The sequence below is a fragment of the Cryptomeria japonica genome, chromosome 11 (genome assembly GCF_030272615.1).
Source record: "Cryptomeria japonica chromosome 11, Sugi_1.0, whole genome shotgun sequence".
NCBI lineage: Eukaryota > Viridiplantae > Streptophyta > Pinopsida > Cupressales > Cupressaceae > Cryptomeria > Cryptomeria japonica.
The window spans coordinates 22,490,987-22,504,557 of NC_081415.1; the positions used below are offsets into that span (position 1 = coordinate 22,490,987).

Below are 13,571 nucleotides of genomic sequence, written 5' to 3' on the forward strand. Positions count from 1 at the left end.
AAAAATGTTTTATCATGGAAAATTTGCTAGAATTTTTTTTTATCATGGTGGATCAGAAATTTTGTCAATAGCAACTAAAATATTTTGACCAATCATATAATTATAAAAAAAAAAATTAATTCAAAAAATTAAATAATATATATAAACTATACAAAAATTTAATTCTTTAAAAAAATATATCTATATATTAAATTGTGATTGGTTTAAATAAGTTTTTTTAATAACCACTTTATTGTAAAACAATAGTTGGCAAGTACTAATAAATAATTTTCTTGGGCAGGCTTTCCCCTTACCGTTAAAAAAACAAGATGACTCAATCTCTATCACGAAAAAAGCATTAAACGATAAATACCGTCCATGCAGCATTAATTTGGTTGTTATTTTTCTAATCAAGTTGCCTTATTGATTTAACAGACATGAAGGGGAGGAAAACATTATTATCACGTTCCCCACGATCAAATCGGGAAAGTAGTTAATCAACAAAGTAACTATTTCAAATTTGGCTAAAAATGGATACCTCGCTGGACTAGTCAAAATTTTCCTACAATTCCAGAGCTAAAGATGTCCAAATACTTATCAAAAAATTTATACAACAAAAAAACATGTTTGCAAGGTCAGCAATACTGTTATCGGATAAACATAACTGCATGAAAACCACCAATGAGGACAGAATTCAATGCTATCATAATAGCCATTTTCATCCATATCACCTCCTCAATGGGAACCCCGAAAAAAATTGTTTATACAGACAGTTGCATAATATCTGCCATAAATCCGCCATCCTGCATACTGGCCTTCCACAACGGACGTAAATAAGTCTACAAATAATCAAATACCTTGGCATTTGATGTGTAGAGAAACTGTTCGAGAGTTTTCGAACAGAAATATGGAAGTGACTGGGAAAATTCTGTTGGCTCTGATATTTGCATTGTATGGGATTTGTCAAGTACAGTATGTTTCTAGTACAAATGTCACTTATGATCACAGAGCTGTAGTGATCAACGGGCAAAGAAGAGTTTTGGTTTCTGGGTCTATTCATTACCCTCGAAGCACACCAGATGTATAAATTGTTTTCCCTTGTCTCTTTTTAAGTTCACATTTTACTTGTTAAGACATTGAGTATTTGGTTATGAAATTGTTTACTGCAAGTATGTTGAATCTTGTAAGGGGACTCCAGAGCCTGCTCTTGTTTCTCTTTTTTTGAAAACAATGCTAAATGTGCCCCATATTGATTACCGGGAGTTATATGTGGCTTTATTGCTTTTCTTTCCTGGATTTGATTAGTACTAAAGATGATTTTTATTGCATTGGCAGATGTGGCCTGATCTTATTCAGAAGGCCAAGGAAGGAGGTGTGGATGTCATTGAGACTTATGTGTTTTGGAATATCCACGAGCCCCAGCAAAATAAGGTGCTTATGTCTTGATTTTCATGTTTTGTTTTGCAAGGTAGATATTGGGTTAAGACTGTGGATAGCCTTCCTGCTGTGTGGATTTGTAATTTTGTAGACGACGGTCATAACTGAAATTCAATCTTAAAACTATATTCTTGTCCTCTTGAAGGACTGGTCATGCTATAATGTAGCCCTTTTTAGTTATTTGAACTTGGGGGGCGCACTCCCAAAAGGACTTGTCATGCTGAAATGTTAACCATCATAGTTACTGAATAGAATTTGAACTTGGGTTATAGTCATTATGCTACAACACTCCCTTTAGAAAATCCTTGTGGTTCTAGTACTAATTTAAACCAAGCCATTGTGCACTTGGACCAAATTCACTTTCCAAAGATGCACCAAAAAAACCATGCAAAATCTAATCTTTGAGATGCAACTATCGATTGAGAAGTCCCTTGGACCAAAATTACTTTTCAACTTGTTATTTGCACACTTTCGGTCATATCAAACCATCCTGAAACTCTTCCTCATTTAAAAAGTTTAGATTGTATGTACACTTTCGGTCATATCAAACCATCCTGAAACTCTGCCTCATTTGAAAAGTTTAGATTGTATGTCTCCAACCTTGAACATTCTTTCTGCATCCTGTGGTGCAATGTGACCGAGCTACTGGTTTTCACCAGTTCTATCTTTTTATGGAGTGTTGATTATATTTCCAGAATATAATAATTTCTTGTTCAAAATGAAATTTTTTGACTCAGCTTTCCCCGGGTGGCCTTCTGAAGTTGTACTGAACTTAATCATATAGCTGGCTTAGAAGTTCTCTCCGCAGTCATGGTGCCTTCATTCTCTGGATGTGTATTACTTGAGGGATTCAGTTCATAAAATAATGTTTTAAATTCTTTGAAATAGATTTCCCTTATTCCTTCCCACAAATTCTGCTTAAGCCTCATATATACTAAATTTTGATGATATGTTTAAAACAAGTAGAAATTATCCCGTGTCTCATAAACGTTGGGTACAGTTCTCTATGTAGGTTGTGGAACTTTTAAAGCCATGGTTGGAAATGCTGTCTTGTCATTAATAGGAACAAAATCACAAATGTATGTTGCTTGTGAATGCATTTTGCTGAAGCCTATATTGTTTTCAACTATTTTTTGCAGTCCAACTTTAAGGGAAGATTTGATCTGGTGAAGTTCATAAAAACGATTCAACGGGCTGGACTCTATGCCCATCTTCGCATTGGTCCATATGCATGTGCAGAATGGAATTATGGGTAAGTAGAGCCTAGTAGATATTATCTAGTCAAGCACCTGTATAGAAATGGCAGATGAAATCATTGTTGTTTCAATTGATACAGAGGTTTCCCAGTTTGGTTGCACTTTATTCCCGGAATCAAGTTCCGAACTGATAATGAACCATTCAAGGTTGGCGATTTTCTTCTTTATTTGTGTGTTGTCGTATTTTTAGATCTAGTAGTCTTTCATAAGTAATTACAAGATCTTCTGCACCTCCATCAAATACTAACTTAGGTTTCTATTTTTCCGTTTTTTCTTGGTTCTTTGCTTTCTTCGGTAGATGGAGATGGAACGTTTCACCAGAAAGATTGTAGAGATGATGAAGCAGGAAAATCTCTTTGCTCCTCAAGGAGGACCTATTATCCTAGCTCAGGTCATTTCTTTTAATCTGGGGTATTTTCAGAGGTTTCTGTATGTTTCTTTGATTTTTCCCAATATATATGTTTTGAATTGAAAAAGAGGGATGCACTCTACTTCCATTGCTGATGCATGATTTAGCCTGGAGACGACAAAATAATATTTTGGATAACTTCGCTAGAGTTGAATTGAAACAAAATCCATTAAGTGAAATGTGCTTGTTGCACTCATTACTGTAGTAAAACCTATGAAAAAAAGAAAGCGGGTTGAATGCTGCATAGTTTTCAGAATCATTCTAATGCTATTTATCTTGTTCAACAGATAGAGAATGAGTATGGAAACATTGATGAACCATATGGAGAAGCAGGTAAGCGGTACATCAAATGGGCAGCATCTATGGCTGTTAGTCTAAAAACAGGAGTTCCTTGGGTGATGTGTAAACAAGCTGATGCTCCTCCTATTGTTGTGAGTTCATGCTCAACCTATATGGAATATGTTTCTCTTACAAACATCTTCTGTAAATGTTATTCTGATTAGAAAAAAACTCTCTCAATAGTTACATTTAAGACCGAAATGGTATAATTAGTTGCTATGATCGATGTAAAATAATTGAATAAGGATAGTTTAGGCCTAAACTATCAATCATTCATTCTAAGTCACTTTTAAATTGGATGTTGTGCTCAAAAAATGGTTCAAGGCATAATTGTATTAGGCACATGAAGAAAAGGTGTATAGAACTACAAATATATTAGTTATACTTAATTGTAATTAGACAAGATCAGGTACAAATAGGTCCTTATTAGACAGACATGGGTTATAATCTAAATAAAATGATCACATTGGCTGAAATTCAGAGTCTGGACTTGAAATACACTTCTTGATTTTAGTAATTTTCAAGGGACAAAAAGGAAAAAGTAATCGTGTGAAGATGTTGTGTTGCAGATTTATGTTTAAGTATTATTTCATGGTTATTTAAATAACCTTCTAGATCTTTTGAAATTGCAGATAGACACATGGAATGGTTTCTACGGTGATCAGTTTACCCCAGAATTTCCCACAAGTCCTAAAATATGGACAGAAAACTGGAGTGGCTGGTACCACCCTTGATACTCTCTATCTTAAACCTGCAACAGAGAGACAGCCCATATATAACGAGCATCTCTAGAGCTTACAGAAAATAAATTTTCTCTCTACTGTAGCACACTTGCAATTGCATTTTTGTCATCTCGTACAAATGCATCTTATATTGAGTAGGTTCAAACTTTCAACATATCTTGATGTGCCTGATGTGAAACATATTTCTTCATCCACTTATTGGCAGGTTTCTAGCATATGGGGATCCGGTGCCCTCTAGGCCTGCAGAAGACCTAGCTTTTGCTGTTGCACGCTGGTACCAGAGAGGGGGTACATTTCAGAATTATTATATGGTATGCATGTTTTAAATAACTGGTTTATTATCCTATTAATTAAGATCTATGTAGAAATCTAAAAATCCCTAGTAAGACATCAATGATCAATCTATTCCACATAAAATAAGATATTCTAGATTGTGAAGTCATTATAGGAGCAACATAACAAACACACTTACTTCTGTGGCCGCAGTATCATGGAGGGACCAACTTTGGCCGCACATCAGGAGGCCCTTTTATTGCTACAAGCTATGATTATGATGCTCCTATTGATGAATATGGTAACTATACATGTTATCTTACAATTTGTGACGAGTGTTGGTAAAATGGATGAGTATGTTTGCTCGGTCAGGCTTCTCTCTTCTTTTATGGCCTAGAAAATCCAAAAGAATCTCCTCCTTACAAGATTCTTAAAAATGCCCTCCTCCTCAAGTTAAATATGCCTAAAAATTGTGTCTTGAAATTGTTCCGACAATCAAAAAAATTTCATATCCTCTTTTAAGTGACTTGTTGACACCTAGATGTTCTAATGTGAAAGTTTGTTCATATTTTCCATATAAAAATAAAATCGTTCAACATGAAAATAGATTTATTCAATAGAAGGCCCTCTTAGAGAAGGACATAGCATAAAAGGATCAGCCAAGACATATAAAGACCAGGGACGTAATCCCTCATTAAACTTTTTCTATTTTTCTGACATTAATACAGAATAATATTTAAGGGTGGAAAATCTAAGATTGCCTTGTATACTTTTGTCAACCAAAGAGATGAAATCCAAATATTTCTGATGATTTGTATCATATATACATTAGAGTAGAAATTTAAGAGTGGAATATTTAGGTCTTAATTTCTTTGAGATGAAATCACATATTTAAGATGATATTAATCATTCTAATGCTTTTTTTATTTGATCTTCTTTCTATAAATTCACTTCTACTTACTTTTTAATTGTTAATATCAATGAACTAAAGCTTCCCACGTAGATTATTATTTAAACATTCTGAAATTAAGGATCATGACTGTTGCATTTAGTACTAGCGCAAGTATATGAAGTTTTAATCAATGTGAGATCGAATAAATAGCAAATGGATTTGTAATTCTTATTCTAGCAACAACTAGTTTTTGGGAACATTACTCTATGCCCACATTATACGCATCCTCCAAAATGTGCAGCTGTTTGTGCAAGAAAATAAAATGTTTCTTGGCGTGACATTCTCAATAAATAGAAGATTTATTTTTTACTTTTTATTTTTGTGCAGGACTTCCGAATCAACCTAAATGGGGGCACCTTAAGGAGCTTCACTCGGCTATTAAACTTTGTGAAGGTGCTCTGATAAATTCAGAGCCCCAGTTCGTTTCACTTGGTCCTAAGCAAGAGGTTAGTTTCATATACACGTTATTTGCGTAGCATAAATTTGAATATTCTCGAAATAAAAAAAACAATTCTAAGCAGATTTGTTTTAGTTTTGGGAAGTGTGGTGTCTTATAAAAACAAATAGAAAGGGTTAATTAAAGGTTAAGCTTTGTTCTTTTACATTAAATTTTATTGTTGTACTCATGAGTTGGTCTAGTAGTTGAGAACGGCCAGCTTTAAAACACACACACTAATCAGCATATTAAGTTTAGATAATGTTAGTCAATTCTGAGTGTTTAACACTTTTAAGTTTAGAAGTGTATTCTTAGTGTGACCACACACCTTAAGTAACATATTAAGCGTAGAAAATGTCTGTCAACTCTGAATGTTTAACACTTTTAAGTCTAGAAGTGTAAGCTTAGTGTGTGTGATTTAAGTCATTCCGTGGAGAACTTGTATTCTTGAAAAAGAGGTCACACATTCAAATCCTGTAGGGGATAAGATATGTACGCCTCATTTTTTACACAGTTAGATGCCTCCAGCAAGAAGTATGGGGTAGTCCCATATTACTATAAGCCATATGTAGATCCATAAACAGACTGTCCGAAATTGTGAACTATAAAATAATCCATTTCCATTTCCAAACATTTACTGTAATAATCACCTAGTAGACATCTCGAACTAGATTACTACTCTACGAATGATATTTTCAGAAGGCCATATTTGATTTCGTAGCCAACTGTTGTAAATAAGGTCTCCTTGGAGATGCCTATTTGCGAAAAGCAAAAAGAGATTGGGAAGCGCACGTAGGATTTTTAAAGGACTCTAAAGATACTTCCAGCACATAAATGTGCACTAATCTAAACTTGAAACTTCTTAATTCGATAATAGTTATGTTCCATAGTTTTAATTGTTATCTTGAAGGCTTTCAAGTTCTAAATTTTCATCCTCAAGGGTGTGATATTTTTGTACGATCTAAAATTGTTGTTCATCTAAAATAACCCTTGGATAACCAATTCATCAGACGTTTGGTTTCGTTGTGGTTCTTGAATGTTAGCACGATCCATTGTTGAATTGGTTAATGGTTCTTCCCATCCATTTAGAAATGGTCTAACCTGGAATATATTTAGGTCTGGCTTGGTTAGTTACTGGGTTTACAATTTATAAAAGTGATATATTATAGAAGTAACATTTAATTCATTACATATCTAAGCCTAGTCTACCAAAGATCGTAATTTAGTTTTAGTTCCTGAGTCTGTTTTCTTTTTGGCTACATAAGATAGCTGCAATTTTTTGAAAATTTGTTGAATACAATTGCATACCTATACTAGTATATCAAAGAGAATGCGAAAGATCATAATTATGGTTTCAAATTTTTGATTTTGCAGGGACATGTTTACTCAGATGGCCCAAACATATGTGCAGCATTTCTTGCAAATATGGACTCTCAAAATGATACAACTGTGAAGTTCAATGGTGTCTCCTATCATTTGCCAGCTTGGTCTGTCAGCATTCTTCCAGATTGCAAGAATGTCGTTTTTAATACAGCACAGGTCTAAATTTAGACTCATATTATAGACTTGTCCTCAGACTAAAAATATTGCAAAGGATTTGTTTTAGGGAGGTTATTCAAAGGAGTTCTGCCAATCGTATAATAAGTCTCTAAAATCAGTATCTCTTCATAGCAACATTTTATCTTGTTCAATGCACATGTAGTGCTTTGTTTGGTTAGCATCCATACTAACTGTGTAATTCTTTGTCCTTGCTTTGCTTTAAATTTTAATTGGTCCATATCTTTATTACTTATAGCAAGTTATCTTTGTTACTACATAGATTTAAGCTATAGGCCTTGGATTATTTTGAGGTGCTTTTAATTTTACAATCCAAATGAACTGGATCTTAGTGGTTGAGATACAATTTGCCCACTAGCTTGGATGGAATTATTGAAATTATGATAGTGCTTTTAGCATAATTTATAACTTCTCTATATTTGGAGGTCCAAGAAACAATTCAAATGGCACCTGTGAAGAATATATGGGAACACAGTAACCTACCCATTTGGGGCCAAGTAAGCTAGGTCTGCCAGTTATGATTTCCTGGCACTCAATGCTCATCAAAGAGCCAGCATTTGTGGAGGAACAGCAAGTAGAGGATTTCAATTCACTCTGAAAAGGAATTTATAATGACTTGTCCTTTTATGGTGCAATATCTATAACAGTTACAAATGTGATCAAAGTTAGAAGTTCATAAAGAAAACAGGGTTTTCAAAAAGCTGCTTCCTGTGTTTTGACTTACACAGACGAACAGTTCCCTGAATAATGCTTCTCAATCAGAGTCCTTTATGAATGTTCTCTTGATAGATGTGGAAACAAATTTAAGCATTTTCTAGGTTTCTACATTCAGTTATGTAGTCAGTATTATCTGGAGTTGGATTTTTAACTTCTATTTAAAATTGTCCCTGATGTCTGCAGGTTAGCTCCCAGACAACATCTGTACAAATGCAGCTTGCAAGTTCCAAGTTGGTACATTCTAGTTCCAAGGAAAGATCATATTTGGAAATGGAAGAGAAAGAATGGAGTTGGCTCCCTGAGCCAATAGGAGTTTGGGGAAAGGGTGCATTCTCCAAGCATGGATTAGTGGAGCAAATAAATACAGTTGGAGATTCTAGTGACTACTTATGGTACACGACAATGTAAGAAAATACCTACTATGATTACATTCAATTTTTTACTATTTTTAGAAACAATGAAACAAAAGTCATGTTAATATCTGAACAAGATATGCCTATCGTCTTACTTGGCAAAACAGAGCATAATGCAACCTGCTTTTTGTCTAAAAATAGCATTATCAGCTGATAGTTCCATTTTCTTATAATAGTACAGAGTCCAGACTAATTATGTAACACAAAAAAAAATGTGGCAGTGTCAATACTCTATTAAAATTGTTAATCATGCAGGTAATTACTTCTATTATCGTTGCTTCTGTAAATTATACTATATATCACAAACTTACAAATTTGTTGGCAGTATTGATGTTGATGATGATGAAGCATTTCTTAAGGACCGTACTCAGCCAGTTCTTCATGTAGAGTCTAGGGGAGATGATTTGCGCGTTTTTATCAATGGAAAGTATAAAGGTAATTAAGTAGCTTGTTCAGTCTTTTAATTGACTAGGATGCACACAAACAGAGAACTTATATGAGACTTATATTGCACCTAAGTAAGATATTTAGGGAGGATAAAAATACCATGAAAGTGGCAGCTTTTATTTTGAATTCACACCAAGTTCCAAAAACAAGCATCTTTTTTGTTTTCTTGTATTAATTTACCACATTTTATCTCATTTTTAACAAAGAAAATATTTTAGATCCTCTTTTTCATCCCCCTATTAATTGGTGTCTTCAATTTCCTAATTCTCAGTTATAAATGAATTGATCGTGTTGTATAGCTTAAATCTATAAAAACATAATTTATTTTATTTTCAATTGGACTTTGCATGCAAATTCTCAAGACTTATTTGTTTTTTAAACATTGAATCAAAACTGATTACAAGGAATAGGAGCTCCAACAGAGCTGAAAAAATAAGTCAGCCTAACCATAAGTATAAAGCAGCCACTAGAAGGCTGATAGAAACATTCATTTCATGAATTTTACAACTTTAATGTATGCAAATTTATATAGGGATCTCATGCTTAAGATCATGGTTTCTTTTAGACAGGCTTTGGTGATTTTATGCCATCTTTTTTGTGTTCAATGTTTGTATGCAGATACTATTCAGTGTTTGTATGCAGATACTATGTCTTTCGATGTCTATGTTCACTTGAGGGACTTTTTGACCAGAATATTTGATGTCAAATATAGAAACATTGAATCATAGCCAGGAGACTATATGTATCCTCTAGCAAATTGTTTTGAACCCTACTTAGGCAGCAGGATCATTACAATTAAGAACCACAAGATATGAAGAGAATTCAAGAATTACATACTATTTCCTGCAAATGTTGTACTCTTTGTAAGGAACTAATATGATGTTTTCTTCTTTGTTTAGCTTGCAGCTATACCAATAAAGCCACTTTTATCACTGAATTTTTATTTGTAATTCAATAAAACTCGCAGGAGGCAAATCAGGGAATAATAGCTTGCCGAATATCACGCTGGACCAGCCTATTTCATTGAAGAGTGGAAGGAATCGCATTCAACTTTTAAGTGTGACGGTTGGACTGCAGGTTCTCTTCAAAACTCCACATTTACATCTTCTTTTACTTGCTAGTTTTCTTCTTCCTTAAGGATTTATTCCAGGGTTAAAATTCAGATATGTAGTTTCGACAATATATATATATATATATATATATATATATACACACACACACACAATTAAGAACGTTGTGGGCCATACGTTTTATAACTTGTTCAGATTTTTGTTTCTTGTTTTAGGCAGCATTTATTATCATACTCAGAGTTAGCTTTGGTTAGTACTTTCAAATATAATTTACAGCTTCTTTTAATCATTATTCATGTTGAATCCTTGATTGATAAGGGTAGTAATTTGTTGTTACCATACCAACTTTGATTTGTAGGCGAGTCTCTTGTATATGATTGAAATAAACATTAGATTTGTAAATTCAGTTCCTTCTGTAGTGTGAGCATGTAAATTAAGTACCTGGTTCTGGATAAGTTCCATATTTTGATGATATCGGTGCTTATTATTTACCAAGAAGCTGACATTAAAAGCCTAATTTTTCGTGTTGTTTTAACTTGAGTTCCATTTTATGCTTCTGAACTATAACCTCGCTTCATGGATTTGATGGAATGTTTGAGCAAATAGCATTGCTTCTATGGGTGCATATTGCTTGTTCTGTGTTTTCACGGTATTAATTGACTATTATTTATTTGTGTCCAGAACTATGGGTCATTTTTTGATCTAAGGGGTGCAGGAATCACTGGGCCTGTTAAATTGATGGGCTTCAAACACGGGGAAAAAGATTTGTCCTCACAAACCTGGATATATCAGGTTTCCTCTTGAATCTTTTAATGTTAATAGATCACCATGTTTAACTGTCTTTGCCACAAGTTGAAATCTTCATTTCATTCAGTTTTGGAAAGAAAGCATATGCATTACTTGTAATTGAGTTTCTTTAGAATAGATTTTCCCACTATAGGGATTTGGACATGAATAATAATTTACCTAGAAGCTATCATTCTACAACAGTCTGATCCAAAATAGTATATAATGTGATTTCATCTAAGTTTTGCTGTTTTGTAATTGCAGATTGGATTGAAAGGCGAAAAGTACCGATTTTATAATGGTAAGACTACAGCTAAAGCACGATGGGCTACAGGAGCACATATGCCCAAGAAACAACCTATGATATGGTACAAGGTTAGAAAGTCATTCCTTTTCAATTATCCTCGTGCTTTTCACGATAAATCGTACTAAAGAGTAACTTTCCTCAGAAAATTGACACCAGTATTCAAAATACTTATCCAGTAAAGGTTAATGAATATTTTGATGGATTAATAATTTAATCTGGTGTTTTAGAATCTTCTAATGCCTTAGTCCTTGAAGACAGGAACATCTAATGGCTTTTGTCAATGTCCAGTAAAGGCAACTAGCTTTGTAGATTTACTGAAGATGTTAATAGATTCAGTGTTCTTTATGAGAAGCTAGACATAGGCTAGAGAAGAGGGATAAATCATAAGATATACAGCTTATCTTATTATGCTCTTGAGAGGCTTTCTGTCACTCTACTGACTATTGAAATTTAAGGGTCAAAGACTGAATTATACTTCACTCTGCAACTATGGCTTTGACTAACCAGTTGAAGCACGTGAAGGAACACAAAAATGGATAGGAATTTGAATTATAGTTTATCTTCATTGATATTGCTAATCTTCAATTTGTGACATGTTAATCTACATATCTCTGTCTAGAGTGAACTAGCATAGATTTTGAACAAAATGTATTACAGAAAAGAATAATATGCGAATTTTTACATTAGATGGAACCCATTTTGGCAATCTATTCAAAAATGATGTTGTGGGTTTGATGACAGACCAGTTTTGATGCTCCAGAAGGTAATGATCCTGTTGCATTGGACATGTCTTCGATGGGCAAGGGAGTTGCTTGGGTCAATGGACAGAGTATTGGACGTTATTGGCCCACCAAACTTGCTCCTAACACTGGGTGTGATGAAACCTGCGACTATCGAGGAAATTACGGTCCAGATAAATGTTTAAGAAACTGTGGCAAACCATCACAAACACTGTAAGAAATCTAACCTGCCCTACTTACAAGAACATAAGGTTTTCATAATCCATGAAATGATGACTACAGAGCTTTTGGAAAGTAACTGTGTAGAAGATTTCAGTTTGTATCTGTACAAAAGCTGTACGGATAAACAAAAATCTTCTACATAATTTTTTCCGAAAGTTTTTGCTTCTATCAGTGGTTCAAACCCTAATCTTACCTGTGAAGGAGTTTGAAATGGAATTGTGTTTTATTGAAACATGGTGTGCAAATCGCCTCTTTCGCTGAAATTTTTGTGATGTGATTAGCGCTCACAACCAATGTACATTTTCTTGATTTCTCAGATATCATGTTCCTCGTTCATGGATTCGGCCAACTGGTAACATACTCGTGCTCTTCGAAGAGGAAGGTGGGGATCCTCATCAAATCTCATTTAAGACACGTACTGTAAAGAATTTGTGTGCTCAGGTATCACAGACACATCTTCCGCCGGTGGATTCATGGAAATCAAGTTTAAAGACTAGAGCGGAGGGGATTAAACCTAAGCCCGAGCTTCAACTGAAATGTCCATCATCTGGGCAAGTCGTCTCGTCAATCAAATTTGCTAGCTTTGGAACACCCGAAGGGAAATGCGGGAGTTTCACACATGGTGCTTGCAAGACCAATTCTGCAATTCCCATTATACATCAGGTCATATTCAGTGCCCTTTCCACCCATTGTCTTCAATCAAAATCTTGAGCTAATAAACAACACTATGAGGATCTATCTGCAGCATTTTATCTGTTTTCTTGAATTCTATCTTGTTTCTCTCCAATTTTTCTTTGGCCTGTATTGCAGGCATGCGTTGGACGTGCAAGTTGCTCTGTGGAAGTTTCTGAAGAGAAATTTGGAGATCCTTGTATGGGCATCACTAAGACATTGGCAGTGGAAGCTATCTGCAGCTGATTGCATTTTGTACTTCGAATTCTCTTCACAATGTCAATATCAGTTGACAATGGAAAATCCCAAAAACAAATAAATAAACATTGTGAAGTATGGAATCTTGGGCCTGTGTAAGATGTATCTTCTACAAGAGAATCAATAAAAGCCTACCTTGGTTCTCCTAAACATGATGCCTTGGAATATGTTTTAAATGTCACAAAATTTTAAATAAATTATTGTCATCTGGGCTATAAGTTATTCAGTATTTTCTTAATGTAGACATTAATGGTTGCATTGATCACTACTATGTCTATATCTTTTTAATAACTAATGTAATCATAGTGCACATACATATTCAAACATACATTTTAAAAAATACTGAATATATTTGAAATGTTTTATTATTAGTATATTTTTTTTATAATATAAGTAGAAGACTCATATCCTAATGTGACACATTTTCTTTTATAATTTTTTTTGAAGTAAATAATTAATTATGATTTTTATATTAAAACATAGAATGTGATGTATGTTTTAGATTCAATTTGAAAGTTATAGATGTTTTTCAATCAGCAAGGAAAACTCCTAAACACA

The 13,571-nt window shown here is 34.0% G+C and overlaps 1 protein-coding gene across 1 annotated transcript; it reads left to right on the top strand.

Moving 5' to 3' along the window:
* The first annotated feature begins 657 nt into the window (after positions 1–657).
* Positions 658–13,235, top strand: LOC131060320 (beta-galactosidase 8). The gene is made up of 19 exons (XM_057993497.2): positions 658–1,060; positions 1,315–1,410; positions 2,556–2,668; positions 2,753–2,819; positions 2,971–3,063; positions 3,369–3,512; positions 4,053–4,141; positions 4,369–4,474; positions 4,650–4,737; positions 5,716–5,834; positions 7,199–7,363; positions 8,282–8,502; positions 8,837–8,946; positions 9,926–10,035; positions 10,710–10,820; positions 11,079–11,189; positions 11,863–12,074; positions 12,401–12,746; positions 12,894–13,235. The coding sequence occupies exons 1-19, from the start codon at positions 848–850 to the stop codon at positions 12,999–13,001; spliced, it is 2,622 nt and encodes an 873-aa protein (XP_057849480.2). The 5' UTR covers positions 658–847; the 3' UTR covers positions 13,002–13,235.
* Positions 13,236–13,571: the final 336 nt, after the last annotated feature.

Bases quoted from the DNA above. Each gene is read 5' to 3' on its own strand.
- LOC131060320 (XM_057993497.2), top strand. From the start codon at position 848: ATGTGTAGAGAAACTGTTCGAGAGTTTTCGAACAGAAATATGGAAGTG. The intron at 3,064-3,368 runs GTCATTTCTTTT...CTTGTTCAACAG, and splicing joins GACCTATTATCCTAGCTCAG to ATAGAGAATGAGTATGGAAA. The intron at 4,738-5,715 runs GTAACTATACAT...ATTTTTGTGCAG, and splicing joins TGCTCCTATTGATGAATATG to GACTTCCGAATCAACCTAAA.